The sequence below is a fragment of the Salmo salar genome, chromosome 07, assembly GCF_965601325.2.
Source record: "Salmo salar chromosome 07, fSalSal1, whole genome shotgun sequence".
Lineage (NCBI taxonomy): Eukaryota > Metazoa > Chordata > Actinopteri > Salmoniformes > Salmonidae > Salmo > Salmo salar.
Window position 1 is genome coordinate 13,388,651 of NC_138297.1, and position 21,350 is coordinate 13,410,000.

General features: G+C 45.1%; 3 protein-coding genes across 3 annotated transcripts; 1 reads left to right on the forward strand and 2 right to left on the reverse strand.

Moving 5' to 3' along the window:
- Window positions 1-239: 239 nt before the first annotated feature.
- On the reverse strand, window positions 240-2,392 carry cfap184 (cilia and flagella associated protein 184). The gene has a single exon (XM_014206524.3). It carries the CDS (start codon window positions 2,082-2,084, stop codon window positions 540-542), a length of 1,545 nt encoding a protein of 514 aa, XP_014061999.2. The 5' UTR covers window positions 2,085-2,392; the 3' UTR covers window positions 240-539.
- tada2b (transcriptional adaptor 2B) lies at window positions 2,392-7,000 on the forward strand. The gene is made up of 2 exons (XM_014206525.3): window positions 2,392-2,711; window positions 3,233-7,000. Exons 1-2 carry the CDS (start codon window positions 2,442-2,444, stop codon window positions 4,406-4,408), a joined length of 1,446 nt encoding a protein of 481 aa, XP_014062000.2. The 5' UTR covers window positions 2,392-2,441; the 3' UTR covers window positions 4,409-7,000.
- Window positions 7,001-8,907: 1,907 nt separating this feature from the next.
- On the reverse strand, window positions 8,908-13,605 carry grpel1 (GrpE-like 1, mitochondrial). Its single transcript, XM_014206523.2, has 4 exons — window positions 13,450-13,605; window positions 11,983-12,127; window positions 10,681-10,762; window positions 8,908-9,821 (listed from the first exon to the last, which is right to left on the reverse strand). Exons 1-4 carry the CDS (start codon window positions 13,518-13,520, stop codon window positions 9,469-9,471), a joined length of 651 nt encoding a protein of 216 aa, XP_014061998.1. The 5' UTR covers window positions 13,521-13,605; the 3' UTR covers window positions 8,908-9,468.
- Between the last annotated feature and the right edge of the window lie 7,745 nt (window positions 13,606-21,350).

The window sequence follows — 21,350 nt, forward strand, 5'->3', positions numbered from 1 at the left end:
TGAAAGGATTCACTGCAACACTGTCCACATCATAGCTGAAGTTGTAACCTATTATTGTCTTTTGAGAAATAATAAAATAAGGACATGTAGAATAAACTGAATATTTATTATGAATGTTAAAACATATCATTCCTACATTTATCTATGCATTAATGATCATGCAAGTAATTCTGCATGACAAGAGTGCCTTTATGACAGCAAATGTGTGATCACTTGTTCATCCTGTGTGTGTATGTTTATGTGTGTGTGTGTGTGTGTGTGTGTGTGTGTGTGTGTGTGTGTGTGTGTGTGTGTGTGTGTGTGTGTGTGTGTGTGTGTGTGTGTGTGTGTGTGTGTGTCCTCTTCTCTCCTCACTGCACTGTGGGTTTGATGTGCTCCATTTTCTTCTTGACCCCGGCACACTTCAGTATGGGCTAGGATTAGGGTTTGAGTTAGGTTTAGGATTCTGGTTTGGGTTAGGATTAGGGTTAGGATTAAGGTTTGGGTTAGGGTTTGGGTTAGGATTAAGGTTTGGGTTAGGATTAAGGTTTGGATTAGGATTAAGGTTTGGATTTGGTGTGCTCCACTTTCTTCTTGACCCCGGCACACTTGAGTATGAGCTCTGCGTGCCTCCTTTTCAGCCCCTCCAGCCTCTCCTCCAGGTCGTCTGAGACGTCCACCTTCTCCTCAAAGTCCCTCAGCAGGGTCTCATTGCCCAGCAGGCCGCAGCGCTGGCGCAGCTTCAGGTTGTCCATGCGGAGGCCATCCCTGGCCTGCTTGGTCCTGGTCAGCACATCCCTCTTCCTGGCCACCACCACCTCCACCTCAGCCAACTGGGCCCGCTTGGTCTGGTTCTCCATCTGCACGAACTGGAGCTTCTCCTTCACATGGGTTAGTACCTGGACTGTGCTGGTGATCTTCTTGCGCAGTTTAAGGAGCTCCTCGTTGCGCTCCTCAATCTTCTCATTATACGTCTGGTTCTCTATCTTCAGCTGCTCGAAGTCGATGAGGTGCAAGCCCTCAGCGAGCATCTCCTTGGCACGCAGTGTGTCCTCAAACTTGCGCGTCTTGTTCTTTAGCTTGATATTCTCCAGGCGCACGGTGACCAGCTCTTTCTGGCGCCGCTGCTCGGCCGCCTGGATCTGCTCTACCTCCACCGCCGCCGCCTGTTTCCCAAGGCGCCGGCTCAGGGCCGTCACGGCCACGTCGCGCTTCAGTGCCATGAATGCGCTCCACTCGATCTCCAACTGGCCCAGCTTCTCCTGGCTCTGCTGCCTCAGCTCCTCTGCCTGCTGCTGGGCTGCCTCCGAGTCCAGCCGGTGCTGCCACTTCAAGTCCTCCATGATTGCCATGTACTTCTGGTAGCGCTGCTCCTGGTCCGACACGGCTTTCTCCTTCTCAGGACGTGCGTCATCACCTGTCTTCTTGCGGAAGTACTCCACCAGCTTGATCTGGAGCTGACCGTTGACCTGGCTCAGTTTGTCCTTCTCCGCCTGCAACTCATAAAGGAAGTTCATGTACTCTTTGTAGTCCATGCTGGGGCCCGTCTCTTTGGTTAGAGAGGGACCCTCTTCCTCACCCTGCACGGAACTCCCCCTTTCGGGAGTCCCTTTGTCTAGTTTTGGCAGTCCGTCTTCATCATCATTGTTGTCGTCGTCATCTTCGAGTGTGAGGCTCACCTCGCGGGAGAGAGGCTTCCCTATTAGAGGCTTCAACTCCGGGCCCTCTACCTCTTCCAATGTCTCACTCGTTGGTAGGTTGGCCCCTGTGGGTGACTCATCTCCAGCGCCCTCTCCTGTCTCAGAAGCGGCTGGGTTCCCTCCCTCTGTCTCAGCTGAGATACCCACTGTTGCCTGTTCCCCTGCAGTATCTGGTGAAGCTTTTTCAGACTCTGGCCCACTCTGCTCCACTGCTACCACCTCCTCAGCCTCATCTGCAGCAGTGTCAGCTTTATTCTTACTGTAATCAGCATTAGTGGATTTGCCCTCTTCTGAGGGCTCTTCAGCTGGTGTATGCTGGAGTTGCTCATCGTTCTTCAGCTCTGTGTTTTCAGTGCTGGGATTGGACCCAGGGTCATTCTCTTTCTGCTCTGCATTCCCATCCATGAGAATGGGAATTTAGTTTAAGTATTTCTGGCTAAAAACAAGCTAGAAAATCACGTGTGTCAATTAAGTCCCAGGTTGTAAGGCAACATTGAAATATATCAACACAGATATGTGTTTTCTAGGATAAAACGATGTCAAGAAATCCTAAACGAGAACTTCACACATAAGAAACTGTTCGTTAATAAAACCATTTGTGTTTTGAGTTGTCCTGGAAACTGGGCATGTAAGCCAATCACAGGCGTTTGCGCCAAGTTCCTTAATATTAATGAGACGCAGTAGTCTGACCAGAGACACTCCAGTACGCAAGCCCTCCCTCCGCGGCACTGCTGCTTCCAACAACAAGCAGAAGCCAGCAACATGGCCGACCTAGGAAAGAAGTACTGCGTAAACTGCCTTGCAGACGTTACGAATCTCCGGCTTCGCTGTACTGACTGCCCAGATATCGAACTTTGTCCGGAGTGCTTCTCCGCGGGTGCAGAAATCGGTAATCACCGGCGATGGCACGGTTATCAGCAAGTCGACGGCGGGCGCTTCACCCTCTGGGGTCCCGAAGCGGAGGGAGGATGGACTAGCAGGGAAGAGCAGTCGCTCCTCGACGCTATCGAGCAATATGGCTTTGGAAACTGGGTATTTCACTTTATAGCCTAGCTACTTTTCAGATAGCTATATAATACAAACACGAGCATAAAAATATGTAGACTAAATGTGAATGAGTAAAGTTGTTCTCTTGAAAAATAACACAATATAGACCTGTATACATTTGACAACTTCAGACTGACAGCCAGGTCCTGTCGAGAGTTGGCCATATCGATCAACTCTGCAATATTTGAAATGTACTTTAGTCCTGTATACAGCTAGCTAGCTAAGTTGTGATGAATGCAACTTTTCCATGCTAACGCACATTACAATCCACGATGTTGCAAATGTGCAATGCATTATGAGCATACAGGAAACGTTTGGTGTAATGTAGGCTAGTCAGTTAAAATGGATCTGTTGAGATCTCCCATCAATGGAATTCAACACACGTCTATGCTAATAGTGAACGTATAGCAATGCATGCATTATGTGTGTGTCTGTGTAGCCTAAATGCTTGCAGGGAGGTATCCCCCTCTCAGTAATACTGGCCTGTGTGTGTGCTGGTCTTTCAGGAGGACATGGCCACTCATGTAGGGGCATCTCGGACTCCCCAGGATGTCATGGACCACTACGTCGGCATGTACATCCATGGCAACCTGGGAAAGGCCTGCGTCCCCGACAGCATCCCCAACCGGGTGACGGATCACACCTGCCCCAGCGGCGGCCCCCTGTCCCCCAGCCTCACCACCCCCCTGCCTCCCCTGGACGTGACCCTGGGCGAGCAGCAACAGCTGGGCTACATGCCGCTCCGCGACGACTATGAGATGGAGTATGACCAGGAGGCGGAGAAGCTCATCAGCGGCCTGTCGGTCAACTACGACGATGAAGACGTGGAGATTGAGATGAAGCGTGCGCATGTGGACATGTACGTGCGCAAGCTCCGCGAGCGCCAGCGCCGCAAAAATGTGGCCCGCGACTACAACCTGGTGCCCGTCTTCCTAGGCCGCGACAAGAAGGAGAAGCAAAGCACGCTGGGAGTTGTAGGTGGTGGTGGTGGGGGCGTCGTCGGAGCGGTGGGGAGCCTTCCGACGCCAACCACTCCCGCGGTGACACCGGGAGCTCCAGCCATCCCGACAGTGCCGAAGCGTAAGATCCCCAAGGAGGAGAAGGAGCAGCGGGTCAAGTTACGGGGGATGTGCCAGTTCATGGCTCAGCGGGAGTTTGAGGACTTGTTCCACAACATGCACAAGGAGCGCGTGCTGCGCGCCAAAGTACGGGAGCTGCAGCGCTACCGCCGCAACGGCATCACGCGACTGGACGAGTCGGCCGAGTACGAGGCGGCGCGGCACAAACGGGAGAAACGCAAGGAGAACAAGAGCGTAGCTACCTCGAAAACGGGCCGGGGCGGAGGGCTCGGCACAGGAGGAGGGCTTGGCGGAGGGACAGGAGGTGGCGGTGTGGGCTGCGGTGTCATCAAAGAGGAGGGCAAGGATGGCGAGTTCCCGGCCATAGAGAACCTGGCGGGCTTCGAGCTGCTGTCAGACCGGGAGAAGGTACTGTGCAACTCACTTAACCTCAGCCCCACGCGTTACCTGACTGTCAAGACCATCATCATCAAGGACCACCTGCAGAAGAGCCAGGGCATCCCCTCCAAGAGCCGGCTGCCCAGCTACCTAGACAAGGTGCTCAAGAAACGCATCCTCAGCTTCCTCACAGAGAGCGGCTGGATATCCCGGGAAGCATCCTAACAATCCATTGGGTTTGTAGGGACTGGGACACGTCCTAACAATCCATTGGGTTTGTAGGGACTGGGACACGTCCTAACAATCCATTGGGTTTGTAGGGACTGGGACACGTCCTAACAATCCATTGGGTTTGTAGGGACTGGGACAGGTCATAACAATCCATTGGGTTTGTAGGGACTGGGACAGGTCATAACAATCCATTTAGTTTGGAGGGACTGGGACAGGTCCTAACAATCCATTTAGTTTGGAGGGACTGGGACAGGTCATAACAATTATTTAGTTTGTAAGGACTGGGACACGTCCTAACAATCCATTGGGTTTGTAGGGACTGGGACAGGTCCTAACAATCCATTGGGTTTGTAGGGACTGGGACAGGTCCTAACAATCCATTTAGTTTGTAGGGACTGGGACACGTCCTAACAATCCATTTAGTTTGTAGGGACTGGGACAGGTCCTAACAATCCATTTAGTTTGTAGGGACTGGGACAGGTCCTAACAATCCATTGGGTTTGTAGGGACTGGGACAGGTCCTAACAATCCATTTAGTTTGTAGGGACTGGGACACATCCTAACAATCCATTTAGTTTGGAGGGACTGGGACAGGTCCTAACAATCCATTTAGTTTGTAGGGACTGGGACAGGTCCTAACAATCCATTGGGTTTGTAGGGACTGGGACAGGTCCTAACAATCCATTTAGTTTGTAGGGACTGGGACAGGTCCTAACAATCCATTGGGTTTGTCGGGACTGGGGGACGTCCTAACAATCCATTGGGTTTGTAGGGACTGGGACACATCCTAACAATGTGTATGGAGTTTGTGGGGACTAAGGATTGTAGAGGGACAATGACTCTTGTTCTCTGTTGGATTGTTGCGTCTCTGTGTCTTGTTATAAACAATGTGAGATGTGTCGTAAGCTCCAGATTGGACCAAGCTGAATTTTACCACCTTTTGTCAAGTTCTGACCCAAGTCGTCGACCACCGGACTGTTTGTGAATATGTACATTGCAAAAGATTTCCCCTTTCTTAAAAAAAAGTTTGGATACCATTTACAGGAGAACGTGGAACAAATATATATTTTTGCATTTGAATCCATATGAATGATAATGTATAGGTAGATGATACATTCTCTTTATTGCAGTGAAGGATCACCTAATATTATTGGGCAAACCAGACAACACTGTTTTTCAAAGCTGTTCTCAAAGTATAAATAGTTGTGTAGTTTGTCTCCAGCTTCCTTTTAGTATGGTCCCAGATCAGTTGGTGCCATCTTGCCAACTCCTATGGTCATTGGCAAAACGATACAAACAGATCTGGGACCAGGGTAGCTTCCTTTTAGGTTAGGATGTTGTCTTGGAGAGCACAGGTTAGTGCCTATTCAAACAGCAATACAGTCGCACTGTGTTGGACAGCAGGGGTTATCATCATCATTCTTACCATGAAGAGATGGCCTGCTAAACATAGAGGGGTCAGTATTTGGCAGCTAACGCTTTCATAAAGCACTGCGGTAATCCCCATTATGACGCTGTAGCTTTGTGGTGTGTCAGGCTCAGAATGTGGCACTGTGAGGGGAGCAGATTAGCCTAACTCCTCCTTTCTGATTCTAGTAGGCTTTTCACTCTACTCGACTTCTAAAGAAAATAAAAAGCTTTAAATATCGGCATTAACCAATGACATGCGATCCTAAAGCACAAATCAAAAATGTTGCATATCTTGATTTTTCACCCCCGGTTAAGTTTGCCTGGGGGGGGTGGCAGCGTTAACTGTGTGTCGTCCTGCCAGACTAGTTTTAGCCTCTTAATGAATACGGGCTGCATGATTAGTGTATTGTGACTCATTGCTTGCTGTTTTGTTTGCTAGTGTTCCATCTATTCAAAGGGAGTTAAGTCATCATTTTCACCTGCTACATTTGCTTCATCTATCCTCCTGGTTTATTGTTTGTTTACAGTCACATCGTTCTCAAAGCAGGGGTTGTGAAACTGAATGGGGAAAATACATTTTGTTGTTGGTGTTTAGAACCACTGGGTTAGTGTTCACATATGGCCTTGCAAGCACACTGTCAAAGGACAGAAATATTCTGGTAGAAGAGAAAAAGGACAACTGCCACAGAAAAGCGCAGTTGGTATTAGACATTGTTTTCCATTATGTGAAATGTGTTTGTTCTAAGCACGGGTGCTTTAAAATGTCCCTGGGCATCTTCTCCCTGTGATGTCCAGTTAGCCTGTTTAAAACTGAGGTGAACTTCAGTAGAGATGTGGGTTGGTTGTATAGAAACAGTATTACATTAGACACTGTGAAATAATGTTGTGACTGCATTCGTATAGGCCTTGATATTAGCATTCCATCATAGTACATTTACCATACCACAGAGGAAATAAAAATGCTATATTTTTCTTCCCCATAAGCCTCTGAGTATCTGGACACTGACAAGGCCCCTTGGTTCTCCCATCATCTACTTGAAGATTTTTTATTTTTGTCCCAACAACTGGCGTAGTTTACAATCAAAGACTACATATCTCCTTATCTGGTTTAAGGTGAAAACAACTGTTCAAGGGTGTTAGTATGTTCTGTATTAAAAATGAAAATACTTTATACTGTATGGCTTCCTTGGTTTATTTTCACAGCATTTGGTGAGTTCAGTATGTGGTAATATTGCTGACAGTGGTCCTACACTTCATGGTCCTACATACAGGGAAATGGGCCAATTAAAAACAAAATCAGTGGACCTTCGAGTCCAAGTGAATCTGTTTATTAGATGCTGCTGTGGCACTGAACAGGACAGCTGTTCACAGGCACACTAAATCTGACATAGCAGTCGTAAAAGAAACTGGAACAAGACCAGTATGTAGAGGATCTGGATGAGATGAAAAACTGTTGGGGGAGGTTCTCTTCTGCACAGTTCAACCAATCCAGTACATGTGGAGGAGTTATGGAGTGTCTCCTGGTTAACACAGTGTTTCTAAACATACTGTACCGTCTCTAACATGTCACAGGCTCGCTTTCCACTTCCCCTGAAAACAGAGAACATCAGGTTGTTGGGGACTCGGAAGCTGCTACAGGCACACAGACTATCCAGTCTAACTAATTAACGTCATTATACTGTCAATGTCCCACGCCACTAGGGCGACATCTGCCATAGCAGCGAGATAGTGTTCTGCTGTCATGAAGTCCGGTATGATTACATTAGAGCCTCAACAGCATGATTGAACAGGGTTGGAGAGAAATGTGTAGATTTCACCAGAGCGTATTTTCATTTTGACAACCATACTCCGGCTGGCTCCTACTGTAGTGCAGCAGCTGAACAATACGTCTGTGGTTGACTCTGAAGTATTTTACATACATACAGCATTAATGTATTGTGTAATATTGCATATTTCACCTCCATTCACTTAATACTGTCCAGACTATTTCTGAAAATGAAGCATAGACTACATCAGGGCTCTCCAACCAACCCTGTTCCTGGAGAGCTACCGACCTGTAGGTTTTCACTCCAACCCTGTTCCTGGAGAGCTACCGACCTGTAGGTTTTCACTCCAACCCTGTTCCTGGAGAGCTACCGACCTGTAGGTTTTCACTCCAACCCTGTTCCTGGAGAGCTACCGACCTGTAGGTTTTCACTCCAACCCTGTTCCTGGAGAGCTACCGACCTGTAGGTTTTCACTCCAACCCTGTTCCTGGAGAGCTACCGACCTGTAGGTTTTCACTCCAACCCTGTTCCTGGAGAGCTACCGACCTGTAGGTTTTCACTCCAACCCTGTTCCTGGAGAGCTACCGACCTGTAGGTTCACTCCAACCCTGTTCCTGGAGAGCTACCGACCTGTAGGTTTTCACTCCAACCCTGTTCCTGGAGAGCTACCGACCTGTAGGTTTTCACTCCAACCCTGTTCCTGGAGAGCTACCGACCTGTAGGTTCTCACTCCAACCCTGTTCCTGGAGAGCTACCATCCTGTAGGTTCTCACTCCAACTCTGTTCCTGGAGAGCTACCATCCTGTAGGTTCTCACTCCAACCCTGTTCCTGGAGAGCTACCATCCTGTAGGTTCTCACTCCAACCCTGTTCCTGGAGAGCTACCATCCTGTAGGTTCTCACTCCAACCCTGTTCCTGGAGAGCTACCATCCTGTAGGTTCTCACTCCAACCCTGTTCCTGGAGAGCTACCATCCTGTAGGTTCTCACTCCAACCCCGTTCCTGGAGAGCTACCATCCTGTAGGTTCTCACTCCAACCCTAATCTAGCACACCTGATTATAATAATTAGCTGGTTGATGAGGTGAGTCAGGTTAGTTACAACTGAGGTTGGAGCAAAAACCTACAGGAGGGTAGCTCTCCAGGAAGAGGGTTGGCGAGGCCTGGACTACATGTTAAGCTGTCACTGGAAGCTATACAAACACGGCAATATACAGGGCTAGGTTGTGCCAAAGACAGCATTACTTACTGGGAAAAATATATATATTCCAATTCAATTAATTGAAAGTACTGTTTGTCCAATGAAAACAATGACAGCAGTTTGGTATATAATCATGAGGTACATTACATTCTCCCATCCATAACAATTACAATGACTGGACAAAGAATGGACTGGAATCTGATCCTGATGACAGAAATGACTTGTCAAACTGGTTCTGTTCTATACGTGCCATCACAAGTGTTGCTTCTGCTAAAATATAATTGCACCTGGCAGATACATGGGTTGTGTCCCAATTCTACATCCTTCCCCCAAAGTATGCACTTGCACACTTCCTATCATGGATTTAACAATGCCATAAACTCCCTCCAGCCAATCCAATGCTTTTTAATCCATGACAGGGAGTGAGCAAGTGCACACTTTGGGAGAAGGGTAGAGAATCGGTATGCAGGCTGTGATGTCATCCATGGTAATAATATTAGTTCAAGTTGGATTCCCGCCTCTTTGAGGCAACGTTGGGGAGTTGGGTTGGGTGGTTGGGGAGGCAACGTTAGGTGTTTGGGGAGTTGGGTTGGGTGCTTTGACCAGCCTGCAGTAGCCAAGGTGATCCGTCACCCAGGCAACAACAATGACATCACGGTCTTACTGAATCTTTTTTTAAATCATGGGGCTTTGGCCACGCCCACCAGTGCCGGCCGGAGGGTGCGCCCGTGGAGTTTGTAGCCCACCTTGGTTACTATGGCGACCGTGCCGGGCTCTTTACCCTCCACAGGGGAGTGAAATAGAGCCTCGTGCTCATAGGGGTCGAACTTCTGCCCTCCGTCTGGGTTGAGCTTGACCAGGCCGTGCTTGGTGAATACCTTCTGGATCTGTTTATCTGTCATCACCAGGCCGTCGTACAGGTTCTTCAGGTGGGGGTTCTTCTGAGAGGACACCTCCTCACTGGGCACGCTCTCCGTCGCCTTCTCCAAGATGTCCGCCACCTCCAGCAGGTCTTTGCAGAACCCTTGGATTCCTGAAATGTGCGGAAAGAAAGGAGATGAGTTAGTATTCTGTTAGAAAACATAGAATGAACAACATCATCGAATATGCAGTTCTAAAAGCATTGGGACAGTAACAAATTTGTTGTTTTGGCTCTGTCCTCAAGCACTTTGGATTTGAAATTACACAATGACTGAGGTTAAAGCGCACACTGTCAGCTTTCAATTTGAGGGTATTTTTATCCATATCGGGTGAACCGTTTAGAAATGAGAGCAATATTTGTACATAGTTCAGGATTATCCATAATCATGGTAGCATCGTTAATGTAGAGGTGTTTAGAAACATACTCTATACTTATTTACAATAAAAGTGACTCCAAAATCACACAATACATTATTCACCATTCATTTCTATTGGGTACAAAATAATCTGAAACACAACCAAAACAAACAGCGAATACATCCAACAAGTTTGTAGAGTTACAAGTTTGATGTAATCATTGTGTGCCTGAAATATGGGACCAAATACTACATTTTTTACTACTTTAATACACATAAGTAAATTTGTCCCCTAAAATGGGTGGACTATGTGCAAAAAGTTCTGTAATTTCTAAACGGTTCCCCTGATATGGATGAAAATACCCTCAAATTAAAGCTGGCAGGCTGCACTTTAACATCTGTCATTGTATCATTTCAAATCCAAAGTGCTGGAGTACAGAGCCAAAACAACAACAAATGGCACTGTCCCAATACTTTCGGAGCTCACTGTACCTAGAGATGAGCTTTATATTGCATGTTGCTTGACATCAATGAACCAAAAGGATGGTTTTAAATACCACCAAGTATGTCTGTCTCACTGGTGAGAATCAAACAAATATCCAAATGTTAGTTTACCATACAACTTTGTGTCTTCCACCATCTTTTGACTCCTCGTCCTCAGGTTCTCCGTGTCTGCCAGGGCCCGCTTGTACTTGTCCTGTAGACACAGACAGAAAAGCTGAGGCCAAGAGACAATCCTGTTCTCAAAGCTCTTCTGACTAGTGAGATTCAGACAGGGTGAGGTTAACCACTAGGAAACCATTCCTAACACACTGGTTTCATTCTAGGTAGTATTCTAGCTTGGATATTGGAACAGACTTATAGTGACTGGTGTGGCGATCCAGGACTAGGGTAAAGTTGCCCCTAGACCAAGGGGAGGGGGGCAAAGTACGGCCTGAGAGCTATAAAAAATATATATTTACAAAAATAAAGACCTTTTTCTCCCCAATTTCATGGTATCCAATTGGAAGTTACAGGCTTGTCCCATCGCTGCAACTCCCGTATGGACTCAGAAGAGGCGAACGTCAAGAGCCGAAACACGACCCAGCCAAGCCGCACTGCTTGTTGACACAATGCCCGCTTAACCCGGAAGCCAGCCGCACCAATGTGTCGGAGGAAACACAGTACACCTGGCGCTGTGCCAGCGTGCATGCACCTGGCCCGACACAGGAGTCGCTAGAGCGCGATGGGACAAGGAAATCTCGGCCTGCCAAACCCTCTCTTAACCCGGACAACGCTGGGCCAATTGTGTGCCGCCTCATGGGTCTCCCAGTCACTGCCAGCTGTGGCACAGCCTGGGATTGAATCCGGGTCTGTAGTGATGCCTCACTCACTGCGATGCAGTGTCTTAGACCACTGCACCACTTGTGAAGCCCCCGAAAATGTATTTTAACAAACAATTGGTCCCCCCAAAAATGTGGCCCTCCGTTGAATTGCAAAATCCCGATGTGGCCCTCGAGACAAAAAGTTTACCCACCCCTGCCCTAGACGCTGATCTTGGGTCAGTTTGGTTTTTTCCCCTAGTAATGGTTAAGGTTAGGATTGGGGGAGGGGAGGGTGATCCTAGATCTGTACCTATGGACATTTTAACATCTTGGCCATGTACTGTTATAATATCCACCCTGCACAGCCAGAAGAGGACTGGCCACCCCTCATAGCCTGGTTCCTCTCTAGGTTTCTTCCTAGGTTTTGGCCTTTCCAGGGAGTTTTTCCTAGCCACCGTGCTTCTACACCTGCATTGCTTGCTGTTTGGGGTTTTAGGCTGGGTTTCTGTACAGCACGTTGTGACATCAGCTGATGTAAGAAGGGCTTTATAAATACATTTGATTGATTGATTGATTGATTGATATGGAAACTGCACCCTGGAACCAGACTCACTGTAACCTCTTTGAGCTGCTCCTCCAGCTGGCCCTTCTCCTCAGCAAGGACCTTCTCTGCTGCGCTCTGCTCAGCATTCTGGTCCTCCTCCGAGCCCTGGCCGCTTTTCTGCTGGGCTGCTGTGCATAGGAGCCGTGGGGATGCCCTAACAGAGCAGACAGAGACAGAGAAATGGGTTAGATACACAACATGGGTTTAGCGGTTAATGCATTGGTCACTTTAGTGCACTGTACTGGTATCCAAACATGATTAATTTGTATATGGTACATGTTCTTTTTTTTTTTATTAACATGGTAATACCATGGTAATGGTTAGCCTCTGGTATCCCGTTGCTGAAGGCTACATCCCATACCCCAAAAACATTTACCAGCCCTCTGGGTTTACCTATTTCAGATCAACTTTTTCCAAGTCATCTAAGGCAAATCTGTAATCAAGAATGGTTTACCTTTCGGTGCGGGCCATACAATGTGTGAAAAGAAACGTTGACATGAAACTTTCCCGGAGTTTACAGAATTCACACCATATAGCCTAATCTCCATAAAATAGCGCTGCCATCTGGGATCACGTGGTAATCTCATGTGGAAACTACGGAATATTGCTGTTGGTAAAATGTGGATTTCAACGTTGTAATATTCATATGTGAATACATACTGAATTATAATTGGATGCATTTTACCGCCGTATCATACTGTGCGGTGATTGGTTAAGACCACCCAGACGGTTAGGTCATGGGCAGTTGATCGTGGTTGGAGATAGGCTAACATGTAATGTAGCTAGTTAATAAAGAGTTATGTTAAGAAACATCCTGTAGTTCTGCGTTTTATTATTTTGTACAAAGTGTACAAAACAAAACAAACGTTGTTGTTGTTTTTTTTTAACCACAGTTCACACATTTAGCCCGTACGGACAGATCAGGCATTTCGGATTTGCTTTCGGTGACGCCTATATGTACAGGTCTCCCGGAGCGAAGGAAGAGGCTAGGTAATGATGTACGGTAACGTGCCATTAAAACGTTTCCTCCCCTGGCATCTTTCAGGTTGTCATCTCCCACTTGGCGAGTCTCTCTGACTGCAATCTCTCCTTGGCCAATATACAGGTAAACTACATTGTGACATTTTAGTAGCGAAGCCAAATGCCTTTGTTATAGTGTGCCACCAAACTACACCCAAAATAGCGTAACATTAGAACCTGCGGTACTGTAGCTAGCTAGCTAGCTAGTTAACGTTAGCTGCGTTAGCATTGGATTAGTTGATAGGCTAAGTTTTGAAGAAGGCGCATAGGAATTGAATGACATGGGATTCTGCTATCAGAAATGTGCTATTGAACTGTCATTACGAAAGCAGTACAATAACTAACGTTATATGACAGGTCGTTAGTTAACAAGCTAACGTTACCCAACTCGATGGCACAACGTTACAGACAATGCTCTAAACAACCGTATTAACATGTACCCTCGTAATTTATTACCTTATTATTGCAGGAGATGATACTACAACAGAATAGCTCTGTTTTACAGCTCGTACACACCAGCTCGCCATTTTCACTGATAACGCACGCTGAAGGAGCAGAGTACCCCAGTGGCAGGAGGGTGAGGTTGAGCCAATCACCAATCAGAAAGAGATCCGCCTAGTAGTCGCGTCCAATCAATGATGTTATAGAGTATGACGTCTTCCTATAGTTTGGTTGAGGTGATGATAAAGGTCGAAAACTGGGCACGTGACCAAGGACAGAATTTGTGCCTTTTGTAACTGAAGGTTATTTATCTTTTGTAACTTTTTAACAGTGTTGAATCATCACCAAATCCATCTCTGTCCACATCACCAACAAACTATCACGGTCCAAACACACCAATACAGTCATGAAGAGGGTACGACAACACTTTTTTCCCCCCTCAGGAGACTGAAAATATGGGTCCCCAGATCCTCAAAAAGTTCTACAGCTGCACCATCGAAAGCATCCAGACCGGTTGCATCACCGCCTGGTATGGCAACTGCTCGGCATCTGACCGTAAGGTGCTACAGAGGGTAGTGCGTACAGCCCAGTACATCACAGGGGCCAAGCTTACTGCCATCCAGGACCTATATACTAAGTGTCAGAGGAAGGCCCCAAAAAACTGTCTAAGACTGCAGTCACCCAGTCTAAGTCATAGACTGTTCTCTCTGCTACCACACAACAAGTGGTACTGGAGCGCCAAGTCTAGGTCCAAAAGGCTCCTTAACAGTGCAGCTGTTAATGTGCAGCTGTATAGCTTTTTTAATAAAGCGATGCTCTGCCTTAACAACACTATCAACAAGGCAGGTCCTACAGGCCCTAGTTTTGTCGCACCTTGACTACTGTTCAGTCGTGTGGTCAGGTGCCACAAAAAAGGACTTAGGAAAATTGCAATTGGCTCAGAACAGGGCAGCATGGCTGGCCCTTGGATGTACACAGAGAGCTAATATTAATAATATGCATGTCAATCTCTCCTGGCTGAAAGTGGAGGAGAGATTGACTTCATCACTACTTTTATTTATGAGAGGTATTGACATGTAGAATGCACCGAGCTGTCTGTCTAAACTACTGGCACACAGCTCACACACCCATGCATATCCCACAAGACGTGCCACAAGAGGTCTCTTCACAGTCCCCAAGTCCAGACCAGACTATGGGAGGCCACAGTACTACATAGAGCCATGACTCAAATCAAATCAAATCAACTACATGGAACTCTATTCTACATCAAGTAACTGACGCAAGCAGTAAAATTAGATAAAAAAAAACAGATAAAAAACACCTTATGAAACAGCGGGGACTGTGAAGCAACACAAACATAGGCACAGACACATTCATACACACACACGATAACATACGCACGATACCTACACATGGATTTAGTACTGTAGATATGTGGTAGTGGTGGAGTAGGGGCCTGAGGGCACACAGTGTTGTGAAATCTGTGAATGTATTGTAATATTGAATTTTTTTAATAAACTGCTTTAAATTTGCTGCTTTGGCAGCAGCTAATGGGGATCATAATAAATATGAAATACAACCAAGCCATAAGACTACTGAACAATTAATCAAATGGCCACTTGTTTTTGCACTGCTGCTACTCGCTGTTTATTATCTATGCATAGTCACTTTAACCCTACCTACATGTACAAATTACCTCGACTAACCTGTAGCACCGCACATTGACTCAGTATCTACACCTGTTGTATTCGGCGCATTTGACAAATAACATTTTATTTAATTTTGATGGTAGGTGGGGGCGGGAGCTCCAGTATAATCACAAACTTACTTCCTTCAAAACATCTCTGCTCAGCGAAGCGCAGGAAGTATACATGCCCTAAACATGCCCTAACTGCAGAGGCCGTATATCGCAGTAAATGCTGTATGGCCACTTTAGATATCGGATTGACCACGCAGAGCCTTTGAGGCTGAAGCAACCGACTGCAGACGAAAGCCGAGGATTGAAGTCGAGGACGTGCATTTGCTACACCCGAAAGTGGGACACTAATGTGGTTTTCTAACTACAGGGCTCAGTGCAACATAGTAGTGTTGCCATTGTTTATAAACGTTATTCTTTGTAATGTCGAAATAAACATGTCTCCAGCCCACATATCACACACCCATAAACGAGTTCTATGTGTGTATGTTGTACTGTCAATTGGGAGGATGGAGCCTCAAATATCATATTCAATTGTACATATCCACTATATGAATCGCGGCAAAGTTACTTCCTGTTTCATTCACGTCTTCAGGCCAGTTCGCGTGGGTCAAACAAAAACACTAATGATTGGTTGGCAAATAGTGCCTCCCACAATGCAGGCGATGGGTGCAAGTTGCAGCTGGTGAAGAGCAACTGCAGGAAATTGAAGTAGGCAGAGTGGCCTAACTCGGCGGAAACCATATCTCCCTCCAGCAGGTGAAGTTTTTAAAACATTTTCTCGCCAACAAAGCAAGGTGTTTTTGTATGGAGATCAATGAAAGTGTCGAATTTGGTCAACAAACAAAAGTATGGCTTATTTTCTAAGTGAAGTTTATTTGATCTAATATATGTTTCGTAATGCTTAAGCGTTCTGATATAGCTAGGACACGTGACATCGGCAATTTAAAAAAATGATTTTATGGGAGTCTTGAGATGGCTATGCATATTCATGATATGAGGCTAGTAGCATAGCGTCTCTCTCCATTGAATACAGGCGGTGACGTCAACAACCCTCATCAAATATTCAAAAATATTACAATAAAGAGATGTATCCACCAATCCAAAGAAAATATAGGCGGGAGCTAGACAGACACCGTGTCACTTTGTGGACAACGACTCCCATTGTTAGGGTGGAGAGACATGTATCTTGTCAGCCTATCCATAATCTTTAGCTGCAGTCGAAACTTCAATTTCCTGACCTTAAATCACATGCGCTAGGTTTCCATCCAACTGTCAACAGATTTTCATCCAAATGTAAAAATAACTGCATTAAGAAAATATTCGAATTTTCCCACAAGTGGTGTGTTTCCACCAAACGGATTTATACTTTTTTTTTAAATATATTTTATTTTAAATTATTTAGTTATTTTATTTTTAATATAGCAGTTCAAATTACAATACAAACCAAACGGACTTGTTGTGGATAAAATCACTGCGTGATGACGTAGTGCACAATTTTTTTCATCCCTGTTAGTGAGCATTTCTCCTTTGCCAAGATAATCCATCCACCTGAAAGGTGTGGCATATTAAGAAGCTGATTCAACAGCATGATCATTACATAAGTGCACCTTGTGCTGGGGAAAATAAAAGGCCACTCTAAAATGTGCAGTTTTGTCACAAAACACAATGCCATAGATGTCTCAAGTTTTGCGGGAGCATGCATTTGGCATACTGACTGCAGGAATGTCCACCCAACGTCGTTTTAGAGAATTTGGCTATACGTCTAACCGCCCTTACAAGACCACATGTAACCACGCCAGCCCAGGACATCCACATCCGGTTTCTTGACCTGCGGGATCATCTGAGACCAGTCACCCGGACAGCTGATGAAACTGTGGGTTTGCTCAACCAAAGAATTTCTGCACAAACTGTCAGAAACTGTCTCAGGGAAGCTCATCGTCCTCACCAGGGTCTTGACCTGACTGCAGGTCGGCGTCGTAACCGACTTCAGTGGGCAAAGGCTCACCTTCGAGTGTGCTCTTCAAGGATGAATCCCAGTTCCAACTGTACCAGGCAGATGGCATTCTGTGGGTGAGCGGTTTCCTGATGTCAACATTGTGAACCGAGTGCCCCATGGTGGCGGTTGAGTTATGGTATGGGTAGGCATAAACTACGGACAACGAACACAATTGCATTTTATCGATTTCAATTTGAACACACAGAGATACCGTGACGAGATCCTGAGGGCCATTGTCCTGCTATTCATCCGCCGCCATCACCTCATGTTTCAGTATTATAATGCACAGCCCCATGTCGCAAGGATCTGTACACAATTCCTGGAAGCTGAAAATGTCCCAGTTCGTCCATGGCATGCATACACACCAGACATGTCACCGATTGAACATGTTTGAGATGCTCTGAATCAACGTTTGACAGCATGTTCCAGTTCCCATCAATATCCAGCAACTTCGCACAGCCATTGAAGAGGAGTGGGACAACATTCTACAGGCCACAATGAACAGCCTGATCAACTCTATGCGAAGAAGATGTGTCACGCTGCTTGAGGCAAATGGTGATCACACCAGATACTGACGGGTTTTCTGAGCCTCGCCCCTACCTTTGTTTTTAAGGTATCTGTGACCAACAGATGCATATCTGCATTCCCAGTAAGATGAAATTCATAGATTAGGGCCTAATGAATTTATTTCAATTGAGTGATTTCCTTATATGAACTGTAACTCAGTAAAATCTTTGACATTTTTGTTCAGTGTATATAAGCCCTCCTCCCCTCAGGAGCCTCCACTGATGGATAGCATAAGAGCAAGAATATTTGTATTTGTCAAACACTAGATATTTATTGGAGACGAGCATCAAGATCACCATGCACTTTCACCACCCTGTTATTTTATCTGTAGCCTAATAAACAGCATGGTTTCCTGAGTGGTAGTGGGAAGACCACACACCATATCATCGTGTGACTCCAAGTTTACTTTGAGATGATGGATATTATATACAGTACCAGTCAAAGGTTGACACACTTTAAAAAAATAAATAATGATTTTCCTTTTTTTTAAAAAACGATTTTCTACATTCTAGAATAATAGTGAAGACATCAAAACTATGAAATAACACATATGGCATCATTTAGTAAACAAATAAGTAAACAAATCAAAGTATATTTGAGATTCTTCAAAGTAGCCACCCTTTGCCTTGATGACAGCTTTGCACACTCTTGGCATTCTCTCAACCAGCTTCACCTGGAATGCTTTTCCAACAGTCTTGAAGGAGTTCCCACATATGCTGAGCACTTGTTAGCTGCTTTTCCTTCATTCTGTGGTCCAACTCATCCCAAACCATCTCAATTGGGTTGAGGTTGGGTGATTGTGGAGACCAGGTCATCATCTGATGCAGCACTCCATCACTCTCCTTCTTGGTCAAATAGCCCTTACACAGCCTGGATGTGTGTTGGGTCATTATACTGTTGAAAAACAAATGATAGTCCCACTAAGCACAAACCAGATGGGATGGTTTATTACTGCAGAATGCTGTGGTAGCCATGCTGGTTAAGTGTCCCTTGAATTTTAAATAAATCACTGACAATGTCAGCAGCAAAGCACCCCCCACACCATCACACCTCCTCCTCCATGCATCACAGTGGGAACCACACATGCAGAGATCATCCGTTCACTTACTCTGCGTCTCACAAAGACACCGCGGTTGGAACCAAAAATCTAAAATTTAGACTCATCAGACCAAAGGACAGATTTCCACCAGTCTAATGTCCATTGCTGGTGTTTCTTGGCCCAAGCAAGTCTCTTCTTCTTATTGGTGTCCTTTGGTAGTGGTTTCTTTGCAGCAATTTGACCATGAAGGCCTGATTCACATAGTCGCTTCTGAACAGTTGATGTTGAGATGTGTCTTTTACTTGAACTCTGTGAAGCATTTATTTGGGCTGCAATTTCTGAGACTGGTAACTCTAATGAACTTATCCTCTGCAGCAGAGGTAACTCCGGGTCTTCCTTTCCTGTGGCGGTCCTCATGAGAGCCAGTTTCATCACAGCGCATGATGCTTTTTGCGATTGCACTTGAAAAAACTTTCAAAGTTCTTGAAATTTTCCTGATTGACTGACCTCCATGTCTTAAGTTAAGGATGGACTGTCATTTCTCTTTGCTTATTTGAGCTTTTCTTGCCATGATATGGACTTGGTCTTTTACCAAATAAGGCTATCTGCTGTATACCCCCCTACCTTGTCACAACACAACTGATTGGCTCAAAAGTGTTAAGAAGATTTGGGTATTCCACAAATGAACTTTTAACAAGCCATACCTGAGAATCCGCCCCTTTTTTTCAATGTTCGCCTAAAATGACATACCCAAATCTAACTGCCTGTAGCTCAGGCCCTGAAGCAAAGATATGCATATTCTTGATACCATTTGAAAGGAAACACTTTGAAGTTTGTGGAATTGTGAAATTAATGTAGGAGAATATAACACATTAGAGCTGGTAAAAGATAATACAAAGAAAAAAACGTGCTTCCATATTTTTGTACCATCAACTTTGAAATGCAAGAGAAAGGCCAAAATGTATTATTCCAGCCCAGGCGCAATTTAGATTTTGGCCACTAGATGGCAGCAGTGTATGTGCAATGTTTTAAACTGATCCAATGAACAATTGTATTTCCAAATTTCTAAACTGCCCAAATGTGCCTAATTGGTTTATTGATAACTTTTCAAGTTCATAGCTGTGCACTCTCAAACAATAGCATGATATTCTTTCACTGTAATAGCTACTGTAAATTAGACAGTGCAGTTAGATTAAACAAGAATTTAAGCTTTCTGCCAATATCAGCTATGTCTATGTCCTGGGAAATTTTCTTATTACTTACAACATCATGCTAATCACAGTAGCCTGCGTTAGCGCAACCGTCCTGTGGGGGACCACCGATCCTGTAGAGGTTTATTGAAATGCATTCCAGGTGACTACATCATGAAGCTAGTTGAGAGAATGCCAAGAGTGTGCAAAGCAGTGGCTACTTTGAAGAATCTCAAATAAAAAATTAATTTTGATTTGCTTAACACTTTTTGGGTTACTACATGATTCCATATGTACTACTTCATAGTTTTGATGTCTTCACTATTATTCTACAATGTAGAAAATAGTAAAAATAAAGAAAAACCCTTGAATGAGTAGTTGTCTCCAAACTTTTGACTGGTACTGTACATTTTTATTCATAACGGCATTTCCGCCGCCATTTCAAGGATAATTCATTTTACCAACAAAAAAGTTCCTACCATATCGAACAAAAAATGATCTGTCGGCGTTTAAAAAAATTGTACCTATCACAGCTGTCCTAATTTCTTTTGATACGGTATGACTTTACTCGCATACGAACCGTTGATGGAAACTTGGTTATGGTCGTTGTAAAGTTCATGCAAGTCGGACAGTTTTTATCCCCAAAATGTAACAGGTGGGTAACAACGATGCGTAATGATGAATTGATGCTATGATGAGATATCCGTGTGAAACATTGTTTTTAATTCCTCATACGAATATGACACCACCCTTTCCTCTTCAATGTTCTATTCACAGGGAATTGTCAGAGGTTACATTTTACACAACTCTACGACTCGTTACATTTAACAAACCATGGAAGCTTGCCATCACACATTTTATACAACTAGTCTGAAACCCCCTTCAGGCAATTTTCATCTCAATTGAAAAACCTCAAAGTTCCACAGGAGCAGCACGGAGAGAGACATTTTCTCAGCAGCAGGCTCAAATTGTATTGTCCGTCTGATGCACAATTCTAGCACAAAAACCAGGGTTATGACAAGTGGCCTTCAGAGTGTGTCTGGCTGTCAAGATAGGCCATTCGTCCTGGGGCTTGTCAAATGGAAAAGGCAGCTCAGAAACACTGTGGATAATGTGGTTTTACCCTTGCAGCATTTGTGCATGCCCTCATTTCATTCATTACATGCCAGACGGGCGGCATGTCAAACAGAATGTAGGAGAGGAGAGTGGGTGGGGGGATTGAACAATCTTTGAAGAAAAATCCCATAGCCTTGTCCTTATAACACACTCTCTCTTCGTGAATGAGGTGAAGCTGTACAGCAGGGTTGGGGTCAATTCCATTTCAATAACAGTCAATTCAGGAAGTACACTGAAGTTCTAATTTACATTTTTTCAATGCTTTTGAATTGGAATTATGTTTACTTTCTGAATTGACAGGGATTTTAA